General features: G+C 40.2%; 1 protein-coding gene and 1 long non-coding RNA gene across 4 annotated transcripts; one reads left to right on the top strand and one right to left on the bottom strand.

The window, feature by feature from the left end:
* Positions 1 to 404: 404 nt before the first annotated feature.
* On the bottom strand, positions 405 to 5,193 carry LOC127352997 (uncharacterized). The gene is made up of 3 exons (XR_007881218.1): positions 4,941 to 5,193; positions 4,773 to 4,853; positions 405 to 1,232 (listed from the first exon to the last, which is right to left on the bottom strand). It is a non-coding gene; the product is annotated as an uncharacterized LOC127352997 (long non-coding RNA).
* Positions 3,958 to 14,096, top strand: nr2f2 (nuclear receptor subfamily 2, group F, member 2). Of its 3 annotated transcripts, none has more exons than XM_051381923.1 (3): positions 3,958 to 4,433; positions 8,930 to 9,457; positions 11,595 to 14,096. In XM_051381923.1, exons 1-3 carry the CDS (start codon positions 4,391 to 4,393, stop codon positions 11,867 to 11,869), a joined length of 846 nt encoding a protein of 281 aa, XP_051237883.1. In that variant the 5' UTR covers positions 3,958 to 4,390; the 3' UTR covers positions 11,870 to 14,096. The 3 variants fall into 3 exon arrangements, with proteins under 3 accessions (XP_051237883.1, XP_051237881.1, XP_051237882.1); XM_051381921.1 differs by lacking the exon at positions 3,958 to 4,433 and adding an exon at positions 6,618 to 7,873 and having other exon boundaries at positions 8,912 to 9,457; XM_051381922.1 differs by lacking the exon at positions 3,958 to 4,433 and adding an exon at positions 6,619 to 7,873.
* The last annotated feature ends 921 nt before the right edge of the window (positions 14,097 to 15,017 follow it).

The following is a 15,017-nucleotide window of genomic DNA, read 5'->3' as shown; positions in this document are numbered from 1 at the left end:
CAGAAATATGCTGCCATTATACTATGTAGAGTGTCATATTCTTATTTTCAGTGAATGGGAAGATAAAGATGGACTGTCATGAGACTTTTAGTACCCACATGGTTAAATCTACACTGCATGTTCTTATCTGGATATCCTGCAGAATCTGTGAAGCCAAAGTCTGATTTAGCTTTAAAGAATAATTCAACAGATATGTTTTTTCACCGTTTTCATTTCATCATTTCATTTTTAACAGCATGTATCATACAGTTGTAACAAATGTTCCAGTGAAAAAGCAAGCTTTATTTACACATTTACAGTAAACTATCATGTTAAAACTGGAAACAATCAATTCTTGAAATGTAAGTAAGTGTACAACATTACAGTAGGCACTGGGTTAAGAAAATCAGTTAAAACAGCTCATATGAGATCTTAAAACTTTATTAGTCATAGATGTGGCAGGTGTAAGACTGCAATTTTCAATTATACACAGCACTACTTATTTAACTACTAACACTTGAAACAGTAATACTTTATTGGTCATCCCATAATTGTACATTGTCACAGGAAAATTCAAAATCTTCAAGAAGTAAGAAACGCGGCTATAGCTGTAAGTGTTTTCTCCTCGTAATACAATCCATGTAATTCTTTGACGTACATGGAAATAACAAAACCTATGGATACAAGGTTTTCACAGTATCAGTTTGATATAACTGGTTAATTCAATGATAATGAGACATTAATGATCACTGTAGAAAACATGGCTGTCATTTTAACTAATAAATAGTTATAGCTGAAATTTGAGAAAATAAACCATACAATCCAACATTAAATAGCTGTAATAGAAAGCTGAAGTAAGCCGCTTCTACATCCGTTTGTGTAATATATACATATCCCACACTGCTACCACATTACACCTTGTGTTACAGTAATTCAATACACCGTCTGCTGCCTTTGGGGCCACATGTGAACCATGTCTGGGCTCAGGACTGAATGCTGCCACAGCTTTCTCTCTTGTGTCTTCTCCCAAACTTTTTCACTGTCTGAGTACATGATAAAAAAACAAAACTGTGAGGCGAGTGGACTGCCCACTCTCCCTCTTAAGAAGAAAAGGGAGGGTAGGTCACACTCAAAGAGACACATCTCACAAGTGCCCAGTACAACCGCAGTCTTGTACTGCTGGTCGTTGTGCAGCTCCACTGGGACAGATGGGGTTTAAGCTGCTTTGCCGAAGGGTACTTCAGCAGTAGTTCCTGAGGGTTAGAGAGCACTTATCACACAATTCCCCTACCCAGACGTTCCCAGCAAGTCCTTAGAGTTAAACCATTGACCTTTTGGTCATTGCTGCTACAATGCTGCTGCCTCAAGCTATCATCACGCATGCTCCATCTATGCGGTCTTTAGCAGCCAAAACAACACATCATTTATAATTTCTCATATTGTCTCTCCATACTGCAGTTTTGATCACTTTAACAGCCGCAATTCAAACAACCAGCATTTACAAATACATTAAGAGCATGCTGGCAGTCAGCCTAAAGAGTGATCATTGAGACAAATTGATCCCTATCTGTTTAAATTGGCACTATAATCTATCATTGGCAAATTGAACACACTGAGCTATCAGGGATCTATTGCCTTTTTAGATAGCGGCCCTTGGGGCACGCAGACACAGAGAAAGTGATCTACACCACTGAATGAACAGTTTATAAAATGGTCTCAACTAAGACATATATGTCTGCTTATACGAAAGCACACTTTCACAAAAAAGTGGATATTATACAACTATTCACTATCACAATGCATATACATGCCTCTGTGTAGCTTACATGTGCATGCATACAATCATATGCTTACACACACACGCATGTTTATCATAGGAGGGTGTTAATTGGGATGATAGAATGCAATTATTTGTAATTACATATTATTAAAAAGTCAGAAACATGATTTAAAGGACAAGTTATACTTTTGTTATTAAAGTCGGTAAAAGCCGTGCTTACGAAGCAACCATGTAGAAAGAAAGTGAGTCAAATCAAAAGAAACTATATGGAATACATACACACACACAGCATACACTATCAGGATTAAAGCCATATGTAAAACATTTGAGATAATAATTGTATGCCCACACAATTATTAAATCTTTTACATCATGACAATTCTAATGTTAAAATATCCTGATAAAGAATATGTTGCTTCTATTTCTCCCTGTGATTATCTCTCTACAGTAACTTGTTGAAACTTTAATTATGTTTTGTCAGCAAATATTCTTTACCTTAATGAAGCCAAATGTACAAGCAGATATTGACTAATTGGTGTAGTTTTCTTTGCACATAGCAACATCACAACATCACAATGAAGCACTGCTATAAAGAGACAAGAGATAAAACCTTTACTAGAGGGGTCTGATTGATATTATGCAATGCAGCAGATAAAAATGCATGACATATGGGGCACAAGCACCATCAATCAAGTGATCTTTATCTGGCAGGAAGAAACAATTTGTGGGTGTTTTAAGGAGAGTTTTGAATATTAAAAGTATGCTGAAAATGTTTTATACTAGAAACAGCTGGAACCTGTTGTCTGTTAACAAGTTGTTTTCTTATCAAGAATTAATTTCACTGATTTTGATATTTTCAAATTATATATATAAAAAAGAAAAAATCTTCATTGTGTCTTTCTTTAAGTGTGACAATTAAGTTTCTGTCCTGATTCAGAAAGAGTCATCTAATTCAATAAGACTCTTGAAGTTGATTAGCCTGGTTAACATTTGCTCCTGCGCGGGTCTTGAAGGGTTAATCAGGCCGGGAACTTGGAGACCTCCGGGTCAGTATCACTCTATCTGCATGAGGGACTTAGTGAAGGCACAGATAAGATGAAAGTCAACTTTTAGGCCAGTTTTGCCTTTTTTAAACGGGTGTGAGAGCGGTCTTGCAGTCAGCTGGACAATCTTTTTTTTTTTAACTGCGATTTACATGCAGCAATTCCCGCTGACAGTGGTGTAGTTTCAGTCAACAATCTGTTGACTTGAACCTGTTTTGACCAATGCGCGCATGTTTACATATGCGCACAATTGCCAATCGCAGTGCGCGTGTCAGTTTTAACCTGATACACGAGTGAGAGCTTTTCCTTTGCACGCCCGTATATCTCAACTATTACTCACTATCGATTAATTTAACTGCACTTATCCCAATCAGCACATCTCCACTCCTGTGTTCCAGAGCGTGTGCTTTGTTTTACTAACAATAATAAAGTGATTTAGTCCTTTCTCCCAGCCGGAGCATGGGAAATCGTTAAAGATCCAGCTATTTGTGTGTGATCAGTAAATATTTAGTGCAGGCGACATCCTCTGTCTCGTCTTAATCGATACTGGTCCCGTTGGGCAGCGCTATTGTTGTGTGCTTGCAGGCTTGCTGAGCATATAGTGCTTTTATCCTCCGCTTGAAGGGAGAACAACCACTAATCACACAGAGGAAACTTTTAAACCCGGGAAATAAAAACTGCAGCACAAGACTTTTAGGGGGGTTTAATAGCAAATCAATTGTGTTGGTGTGTACAAAAAAGGTGCTAAATTTTTCAACCCAGTATAGATTTACGCGAGGTTAATTGAGGATATTATCATTTCTTATAGAGCCCTATTTATTCTCTGCATAGTGTATAATTACTAGAGGTGTAACTGTAAAAAAAAGCAGATATTATTGATTACTTAGACGCTTGTGTATAATAATTTATATTATATTTATTAATATTAGATTAATTAAATATAAATATAATAGTAATAATAATAATAATAATAATAATAATAATATCACAATAGTCACTGCTGTTTTATAGGCTCCAGTTAAGCATAGGCTACTAGATGTTTAATTTACAATAAAATTACAATTTTGGTATTTTTAATTAAAGCTCTAATCACAGGTCTTATTGCATCTTTACTTCCAATCTCCTTATAATTTCTAATAAGCAGAATCTCATAATGCATGCTCGCCTCACTTAAAGACAGGTGTCTGTTCTGACTTCACCCCCTCCCTCTCTCCTCAGTAGCCCACACAAAGCAGCGGCGTACAAGCGCGTTTTGGCCATATTACTGTAGGAGAGAAAAGGCGAACAGGATCTCTGCTTGCTGTAAAGCCTACTTATCATTTCCACCGGCAGTCAAATGGTATTCTGCTCGGACGGCACGTCAACTTATATTTCCAATTTCTCGCCTCAACAACACATAACGTGAATCAGTTGTTTGCTTCGGCTCTCCAAAGTTTTTGCATGATCAGACATTTGCAATTTTCCAATAAAACAGCGTGCTTTTTTTTGTGTTTGATCCCGTCTGTTGGAGAGGACGCTTTGCCAGTTTCAATCTGAGCACTGTGTCGAAAAAGAGAAGACTAAATATATTCTGAATAAGAGAGAGAAGATGCATCCCGCTACGGACGAATCAGCAACAACATATGCATTTGGTAGGTTTGTTTCTATAAGAATACAACCTCCTGCCTCACTCTCACTATCAGATCACTTTATGAATGGGTATTTGGAAACTAGTTGGGCTTACTGTGATCATCATATAATTTATCACTTGATAATAAGCGAGGATGACTGACAGAGTCGCGTATGCAATGCGCACTGTGGAAATATCGTATATGTACGTTTCTATGTGCTCTGCTGCAGCAGTCCGTGTCTTTTATTTCAACCGATACGCCTGTCCGCTTCTTTACACAATATTTAATTTAGCGCAGACGAATAAAGGAATGATACTTTACCGATTTATCCTAATACAGTGTTCAAAAATGTATACTTACCATTTGAAGCAAAGCTGGATCCTCGGTAAGTGGATACCTTGCGGTGTATTTTTATTTACAGACTCTCCATGTTCACCGGATCTGTAAATAAAACCGACAAAATAGTCATGCAGACAAAATATAATTGGCTCATTTGTTTTAGAATAAAGACATAATTGGTCTAAATACCACCGCTGGGGACTGTCTGAAGTGGCAAAAAAGTAAATCCAACTTTGGCAACTCTCAAAGCTTTGCCGTCCAAGTCATGTAAAACAGAATTTAAACAAACAGTCATCAGTTTAAAATGGTGCTCGTTAGTTTGGTCGATGCGGGAGACGAGACTGAAGCAGTTTCCGTGTCGGATGGCTCCTCTAAATTGAATCTTATTTGAAGCGAGAACTTCATACGCTAGGGGGCACCCATATACTGTAATACATCCTGGGACAATGCATGCTGCTGCTGCTGCTCTCCCTGCACACTAACACCCAGCTCCACGGTGCTTTATGTTCATCTGTATGTCTCCGTGAAGTTTTACCTGCAGTTCAAGTTTGATAGCCCGTGGGCATAAAGTAAATCAGTCGTTACCGCTGTTTTAAATACAAGCTTAAAATAATGATTAACCATGTAGACAGCAGCTCGGAACAACCACTGACCCCGTTTTACATGCACGGCATCCTTCATTGTGTTTGTCATTATCACAAAGTGTAGATTATCTTTATTGTAGGGCAACATCTGACAGACATTACGAGGTATCCAAATAACCACAAACAGCTTTTTATAGTGTTGTTTATCAGGAAATGGCTTCCATCCTAACCTTAATGTGAAGGGCATGGCCTTTAACCTCAAGTGACATTTTTAAAAGTAGTCCACACGTTTAAAGCTATAGTCATTTCACGTTTTTGACCACATAAAAATGCAAAACTTTGGACTTTCGAGACCCAGATTTGGCCTTTTCTGACCTGGTGGGCTGTAGGAATATTTGTGGCCAGAGGGATTAGCAGGCTACAGCGGGAGCCCAGATGATGTCAGTAGCCTATCATAACATTTTTATAAGAGGTGTGGATTGTGATGAATGGTACCTGGTGTGATGAGAAGCACTAATGGCTATATCAGCCTGTACGGATGTAGGAACCGTGGACTTCATTTACAGAATAACGTAGAAATTCAAACGAAATGGCATTATTGTTGTCTTGTTCACCTGGTGGGTGACCCTGTGTACATATGCATGGACCAAATGAGTCTCCACGTGCTTATTTAGTATCATACAGAGTGCCTTATTTTGTCTTTGTCTTGTGTGTGTGTGTGTGTGTGTGTGTGTGTGTGTGTGTGTGTGTGTGTGTGGTGTTTTTTCCTCCCAAATATGTACTCTCTTTATATCCACATACCTAAAGGATTAAGATAAGGGCACAATAGATAGACACTTTTATTGTAATGAGCACAGATCATGTCCAGAAGGTGCACCTGTGTATCGGGGACAAACATTTTCTTTGGGTTTCTCAGCTTGTTGCGGGGCTTGCGGGATACACTGCAGCGCGATATGAGGCAAAGAACTGAATTGAGATTTTTTTTTGCTTTTTCTTCCTGAAATTGCTAAGGCTTTTTGCCGGGCGTGCATATGAGAATAGCCTATAGTCTGGGCGAATAGAGGGACTAGAAAACGATTCCTCTTTCCCGAAACACGTCTCCTTTTAGGACCAAGCGGCCCTCTCGACCTCCATGCTGGCTCTGGCAAGGTACCAAGTAGCACAAGTGCCGACTAGCCAATGGGGTTCAGGGGGAGGTCCCTGAGCTCTGACCAGTCAAACACACTCTCCTTCCTTATATGGCAGCTGATCTCCATGGTAACGTGTGCTAAGTTGCAGCAGTCGTGTCAAAGTTCACTATATAGAGAGCTCAGTGAGCTGATCAGAGAGAAAGCATTCTGCCAGCCCGGCTCCTACCAATCGCAAATCACTTCCTAACCTCCGCCTTTTTAACATATTTGATCACTTTGATTCTCTACTCCTTTTTCCTATTATTTTTCAGTCCACGGAGGAGGTTTGTAGGTTGTGATCTTTGTTTTTTTGTTTTTTGTTTTAGTGCTTTCGCTTTTTTGGGGGGAGAGTTGTCTTCGTATCCCAGGCTCTCAAAACATTGGCTTCAGCTGCGCGCTCGCTTGGCGCTACCTCATAGGAAGAAAAGGAAGAAGACGCATTTTTTTTTACCCAGTTGGTGATTTTCTTCAAGACTTGTGCTGGAACTTGATAGTAGCTGCTACAGTGTGTGCTCACCAATTGTTTTGTATGCTGCTGCAGGCACGGTCTTAACCAAACCTGCTCCATCATCCACTGAACAGTCCATGCTACCTCGGTTGATTATTTCAATATTTAGACTACCTTTCCCATTGATGGGTGTACTGGATGGCTGACTGTAAGCGCCCCTGGACTTGGCCTTTAAGCGCAAGGCAGCGACTCAGCTCGCCATCGCATCAGTTTTGAAAACGTGCTTCGCAACGTCTCCAACAGCAATAAATCGACAGTTTTTCGGGAGATCCAGAGTGGATTCAACGTAGGCTAGATTTGACATTTTGTGTGTCCGGCTGTTAATCACAGTTTACCGCGTTTCCTTGAGACATTATTCACCGCGACACCAAAACGGCAGACAAAAAGTTTCTTTACGTTGACTGATAGATATGGCAATGGTAGTGTGGAGAGGCTCCCAGGACGATGTGGCTGACACCCAAGGCACCCTTTCCTCGCAAACCCAAGGAGGACTATCTCTTCCCACCCCTCAACCAGGCCAGTTGAATCTGACAGCCTCTCAGGTCGCCCCTCCGACCCCTCAGACTCCGGTCCAAGGACCCCCGAACAACACACAGTCCACGCCGACGAACCAGACGACGCAGCAGTCGGAGAAACAGCCACAGCACATTGAATGTGTGGTCTGTGGGGATAAATCTAGTGGCAAACACTATGGCCAGTTTACTTGCGAGGGCTGCAAAAGCTTCTTCAAACGGAGCGTACGACGGAACCTCACTTACACATGCCGTGCCAACAGGAATTGTCCAATCGACCAACACCACCGCAATCAGTGTCAGTACTGCCGCCTCAAAAAATGCCTCAAAGTCGGCATGAGACGGGAAGGTATTGGGACTTTTTGTTTTATCATCCATGTATGTGTGTGTGTGTATGTGTGTGTCTGTGTGTGCGCGTTTCTAGGCTTTCCAGACATGAAACCATGTTATGTCGCCCCCATAGCCCGTTCTCTCTGTCTCCCGACTGTTCTCCTCCAAGGCTGTGCGGCTGGAGCACGCCATGGAGCCGCTCTCTGCTGTGGACGAGACGGGGCTCGCCAGAGCTTCCTTTTAGCGTTGCATTATAATACCCAGCTCCGGCGCATTATAGCTGTGCATTTCACAAATAAGATCCGAGTCCTTGGCCAGGCTTGGGCTATCGAATTTATATTTAGATGAAGCCACGAGCGTAGAGATACATCTGTATTGAATAGATGATACAATATAGCCTGCGCTATTATGGCGAGTATCGAATTAAGAGATAGCGTGTTCAGGCTACATCTCCACATCTACCCTGCAATGTCTCGCTCAGTGTGTCTAAAACCGGACATCAGCTTGAATTATGCATACAAAGCCTCCCTATAACCGCAAGAATTTATTTGAATCTTAGTCGAAAATAGGCCTGCATGTATGGTAAAGCGAGATGAATTGCTAAGTAGGTTAAGGGTTAAACATGCAAGGTCTCCCTTGCCCTCTTTGTGTTCCTTCACAGCCAGCTCATGTTGCTGTTGCTGAATAACATCATTTTAAAGCTAGACATATGCATGGCTTGTGTAAAACGTGTTTAAAGCGCATCTCTGGTGTTTCAGTCCAGGATTAGTCTCCCTACAGCCTCATTAATATCAGTGCAACCTGTCTTTTTTAAACTCCTATGCAATAACATAATATGTGTGAGTGTATGTGTGTGTGTGTGTGTGTGTGTGTGTGTGTGTATGTGTGTGTGTTGATATTATATAGCAAACATGCTGTGTGTCATTAATTTTCTGAAGGTGTGAGATTTTGATTCTGTTTTTTTCCTTGCACTTGTAAAATGTATAATATTTGACAGCAGCCTTCATGCTCAGTGATTGTGTGATTATTTGTAGAATTCAGGCTTCAATATCTGTAGTTTCTCTTTTTACTGCAGCCGTGCAAAGGGGACGGGTGCCACCCACACAGCCACACCATGGTCAGTTCGCCTTGACAAATGGAGACCCACTGCACTGCCATTCCTACTTATCCGGATATATCTCGCTTCTGTTGAGAGCGGAGCCCTACCCGACGTCCCGGTATGGCAGTCAATGCATGCAGCCCAACAACATAATGGGCATCGAGAACATTTGTGAACTAGCAGCCAGGATGCTCTTCAGCGCCGTGGAGTGGGCCAGGAATATTCCCTTCTTTCCAGACCTTCAGATCACCGACCAGGTGGCTCTGCTGAGGTTGACGTGGAGTGAGTTATTTGTGCTCAACGCCGCGCAGTGCTCCATGCCCCTGCATGTGGCTCCTCTCCTGGCGGCGGCTGGCCTTCACGCCTCCCCCATGTCTGCGGACAGAGTGGTGGCCTTTATGGACCACATTAGGATCTTCCAAGAACAAGTGGAAAAGCTCAAAGCTTTGCACGTTGACTCTGCTGAATATAGCTGCTTAAAGGCAATTGTGCTCTTCACCACAGGTAAGACAATAGACGGGCACACTCCAAATTCAGCCTGTATGAATGTCACTAACATGCACACTGCACACATCATGGTAAATCAACGTTGACCTAAATATATATATCTGCACTGGCTACAGGTTTTTGCTTGTCTTAGATAAACACCCTGCCTAAATGTTCACCTCTACTGCCTTCATGCTCAAGGGCTTTTTCTATAGGCTTTATCCTACTGAAGTATAAAAAAGAACCACTTGGTTAATCAAGTGGTGTATCACACACACATACACACACACACAGCAAATCGTGGCTTGACCACGCAAGATATTTTTTAATTAATAATTTCAATTAAAATTGACAACAAAACAGAGGAAATTGACTGAAACCTGACAATATAATCCCGAGTTAAATAAGACTGATAACCTCGCAAGAATTGCCTTAAGCGTAATAAAAATCTAGCTGTAAATACACTTTTGGAGAATCCAATAAGTTGCAGATGAATTGCTCCACTTTGATTTTTTTTTTAATTTTCCGCCATTTATCAATGTGTGTATACTCCACGTCTTGATTGACAGATATAAATGATGTCAGGCTCCGAGGGGGAGGGGAATAGAAAAAGAAAGACAAGCCTAATGTCCCATTTGCACACAGTAAAAGCAAAGCGCAGGTTTCAACGCTCTCTTGTCATTTAGGAGGACAGACACGTCCGAGAAAAAGCATGTAGAAACCGTGCACGCCCTGTAATAGAAAATATGTCAGTATCTAACAGTATTGTGTGATATCAAGCAGTGACAGGAGGGGCGGCTTTAATTTTTATTTGCAGAAATATTCTCTCCGCCTAGTAGGATTTCAAGGCGTCTCTGGACTTGCTCCAGAACTAGGTCATGACCCAAACTTCCCTGCTATTTTGTTACATTAGCTACGCCATTAAAAGGGGGAAAATAATAATAAAAAAAAAGATACGTGTGGAAGAGATTTACAAGGTTTCACCACAGACTGAATGCATGTCTTTGATATGATATCATACCTGTAAGCCACCAGCCTCTGTAATCCATTCAGCTCTAGCAACACACTATTGTTTTCGCGGTGGCTTGTTAGCCTATTCTCTAAGAAGAGAAAAAAAAAATCATATTTCAGGTCATTGAATTTTATTATTAAGCCTTTATAGGAGCCACTATGGCTTAATTTGTCTTCTCCATACCTGAGTCCCGGAGGTTTGAACATGAGCTGTGTGTTGTAGCTTGAATGACACGCCTTTGCTACTTTGGTGGTTTGGTTGTTGTCATGCATAAACTTTACAAACTTAACCAATGCGCGTACAAGCGTTTTTGGCACATAATCAGCTGCCGCCCACATGCAGCAGCATAGATAGTGATTATGCGTCTCTGGTGGTATAGTATGACGGCAACTCCGTAGGCTATGGGCCCTTTTTTCCAAGCTAAATCTCTGCTCACTAAAGGTCAGTAGGTCTCCCTGTCTTTCCCTCTCTCTCTCTCTCTCTCCCCCCTCCCTCCCCCCCTCCCCCTCTATCCCTCGCTTTGCCTCTGACTGTGAAAGACAGGCCAATCTAAAACACAGTCTTTAGCTATGAATATGCTTAATTATTTAGTTCACTTTTAAGTGGCTTTATCGAGGGAAATACCCGAGTTATAACAGCGATAAAATGGGGAACACCGAGTCAGGACAGTGGGAAAGCAACACTCACATTTTGATCTGCTTCTTCAGTGTGGCAAATTCAAGAGTTCAAGTTCTGTTTTTGTTTTATTTATATACATAACTATAAATAAAATATAGTGGTTACAGCAATAGAAGTTGCCATCACAGTCTAGAGCTGTTTGTTTTATCTGTGCTATGGTAATTATTCGCCTAGCGCAATCTTATTATTATGATTACAAGTTATTATTCAATAATTTTCATCCACTGAAAAATATGTGCACTACTTATTTATGAAAACAAGCGTCGTGACAAATAACCCCCTACTTTAACATATAATAGCATAAGAATAATTTCCTAAAATAATTGCTTTTTTTTTTCTCCAAATATGACAGGCTATCAATTTCCGCCAGTACATCACCACAGTGGGGGGAAAAAAAACTCCTAGTGAGAGAAACACTTAAGGTTACACTTTATTAATGTTTATTTGCTTTCCCCCCCCTCTCAGATGCTTGTGGCCTCTCAGATGTGGCCCATGTGGAAAGTTTGCAGGAGAAGTCCCAGTGCGCCCTGGAGGAATATGTCCGGAGCCAGTATCCCAACCAGCCAACACGGTTTGGGAAGTTGTTACTCCGCTTGCCTTCCCTCCGCACAGTCTCTTCCTCGGTCATAGAACAGTTATTTTTCGTCCGATTGGTAGGTAAAACCCCAATTGAAACTCTCATCAGGGATATGTTGCTTTCGGGGAGCAGTTTTAACTGGCCTTACATGTCAATTCAGTAAACCAAGAAGGAGACGAACAAACAAAAGGTGGGGTTGGGAGGGCGGCGGGGTGGTGGGGTGGGGGGGCTGCGAGACTACAATGATTATAGCTGCTTTTGTGGAAGGAATAAAAAACCAACCGGCTGTTACACGGGGCTGGCTTTCATGAAGAAAGACATTGACGTAAATGACTGTGAATTCCCCCCTACTCCACAAAAAAAAAGAAAAATTGAGACATCCACTGAACTTTCAAAATGGCAGATACGAGCTCCCAGTGTTCACGCAGAACAACCTGCTTCGATTCATTTTTTTTTAATGAAAGAAGAAAATGAGGAAAAAAAGGAAAGGGGATTTTGTTGATCCTTATAAGGAAAATTTAAGTATTAAGTGCATTTAAAAATGATAATTTGGGTAAAAAGAAAAAAAAACTGGAGAAAGGGAAAATACGAAACGTGAATTTTCTTTTTCTCAAATGACTTGTCCTGTGTCCATGTATAGCTGTGTTTTGTACTTTCTTTGTTCCTCCTTTCTGGTTCCAAACCGGCCTATGTGATTTCTGTAGTACAGGTGGTGTTATTTTCTAAGACAATGATTTATTTTGAAAAGGTGAAATAATGTTTAAAAAAAAAAGTTCTAAAAAGAATTAAAACCACAGCAATAGGAGTATAGGCTTATAATCTAGGCTTAATGCTGCAAGCGCACTTATATTCTTAGGATGACCAATACCATCTGGGAAAATGGGAGGTTTTTGGAGTTCATGTTCAACTTTATGACCCAGCGGAAACATTTTTGCTCTTTTATTAATATGAAGTTACAGGATCCACTTTGTTTTCCAAATTATGTGCCGAAAAGTCTTCCCCATTCCATCCACCTCTGAATATTTGGCATAAGTTCCCCCAATTGGATACAATTTTATTTTTAAAAAAATCCTACAAGTTGCCTGGACCTGCTGTTATAAAGGTTTTTAGAGGCAGGTGGCTCTAAATGCGTTATGTGTGCATTTAAGGGCGTTCGCAGTGGCTCAAAGCTAAAACTGACTTGTTTAAAAAAAAAATTGGAGAGGTCAAGGGTCATAAAAGTTTGAAGCCTAGCCAGAGTAGTGTTTAATAGCAGTATTATTAAAGCGTCCCTGAAATGTCACCCTTTATTCACTTCAAGCATTAAGTGCCTGACAAGCATGATGTGATTTCTTATCAAAACGTTGTTAAAGTAGGCCTACAACATTTTGGGGGAACACAATTAGATTTTAAACTTCAGTCGTGTGTTTCAGTTGAAAAACACTGATTAGAGGCAGTATTCTTGTAAATATAGGTCAATTCATTTCAACGAGTTTTTCCTTTATACAAAGTATATGTGATTAAGAAAAATCTGTGGTTGCCATTTTTTTTCTCGGTAATACAACGTCTTCAAAATTGAGTGGCAGACTTAGCTAGTAGCACTGAAAGTTATGTTTTTAATGTATATACATATTACTACAAATGTTTTCTTTTTCATGTATATTTAGACTGTGAATGCATGGCCACAGGTCGCTAACCTATTTTACCTTTGATATATAAATGTAAATGTTTTCTCTCTCTCTTTTTTGACTGTATAGATATAATCTGTGCATTCAGTACACTAGCCCTTGTATTTAAAGAAACAAAAAAGAAAAAGAAAAGAAACGACGTTCATTATTAGGCTACAGACTTAAACAGGGTGAGCAGGTTTGGAGAAAAAAGGAGCTGATATTTTAACTTTAGTGTTATTGCTCCTTTTGGTCTTTGACAGGTGCCGTGAGTGTGCGTGAGCGTGTGTGCGCGCGCGTGTGTGAGAACGTGTGTGCGTGCGTGCGTGCGCGTGTGTATTTGGAAGCTAGCAATTTTGTCCTTGTTTTGAGGCTTTTCTTCAACACACACACAAAAACACCATGTTGTGGTTGAATTAAAAGGGATCACTGATTGAACACTGATCTTTGGCTGTTCGTAGCCACATATGGACCAGAGAATGATACATGATTGTAATTATGAACAGTTTAAACTGACCCACGTTTTTATATAAATATATAAAAATATATGACTGCAGGGTATTGATAACGTATAGATACTTTTTTTATGATTATTATTATTATTAATTGCAAGTGATATATGTGAGTGTGTGTGAAAGTTTATAGTTGAACACAATTCTTGTTTGTTTGTGTTAGCTTATTGTAAACAAGCATTCTGCTGTAAATTTGTTCTTGGTATTAAATTATAATTTATGAATTTGAAAACACACGTTTTTTCCATGTTCTTTTACTTCCCACACATACCTGTGAACTTGTCCTTGTATGTGCGTGTATGTGCGTGTGGTGTGTGTGGTTGGTTGGAGGGCGGAAGGGGAGGAGGGGAAGGGATGGGGGGGGTGGGGGGACTGGAGTCAATTTGCTGTGGCAGGATGTTGCCCTTTTGCCCCATGAAAGTGATTAATGAATTACAAAATAATTAATCAATCAGCCAACAGGCCGGCTCAACGCCTTCACTTTTTTGCTGCAAGGTTAAGATTATTTTTTATTTAAAAAAAAAAAAAAAAAAAGTCGATCAGTAATTTACTGCCCTGTTTGGACAATTATGTATTTCAAGTTTATGTCTGTTAAACTTCAAAATTAGGATACTGCAGTTGCAATAAGGCGCCCTGCCTCAACAGATAATGAGACTGTATAACAGTAAACACCCTATTTTACACGGGACATGGACTGTAGTGGAGAAATACCCAACTCAGCTTCCCCACCGCTTTATTTGCGGAAGACTGTTTCACCTTTGGACGCTCACATAAATATTAATGGGATGGATCCATGCAGTATAAATCATAAATAGTAGCTTCCAAATAATCTGAATAATAATAATAATAATAAAGTCATCTGGAAAGGGGGAAAAAGTTAGTCATTATTTTCGGGAAAATTGAATTACCTTCTATTGATATCACTGGCTGTTCTTTGCGTTATTATGGTCTACATTTTATTTCCAACTGCATCACTGAGCTTCATTAACACTACTGGGAGTTGCTGAACGCTAAATTTTATAACTTTTTTTTTTTTTTATCTTTTAATGTATGTGAATATCCAAGAAGTGGGTGTGATTGGTTTAAATGCCAATTATTTACGCGCGTGCTTTTGTTATGCTATAAACCTTTGGCCTATCAGTAATTATTAGTA

The sequence above is a fragment of the Dicentrarchus labrax genome, unplaced genomic scaffold (genome assembly GCF_905237075.1).
Source record: "Dicentrarchus labrax unplaced genomic scaffold, dlabrax2021, whole genome shotgun sequence".
NCBI classification, from domain to species: Eukaryota; Metazoa; Chordata; class Actinopteri; family Moronidae; genus Dicentrarchus; species Dicentrarchus labrax.
The sequence above is the reverse complement of the archived record's forward strand: the minus strand, read 5'-3'. Positions and strand labels throughout refer to the sequence as shown.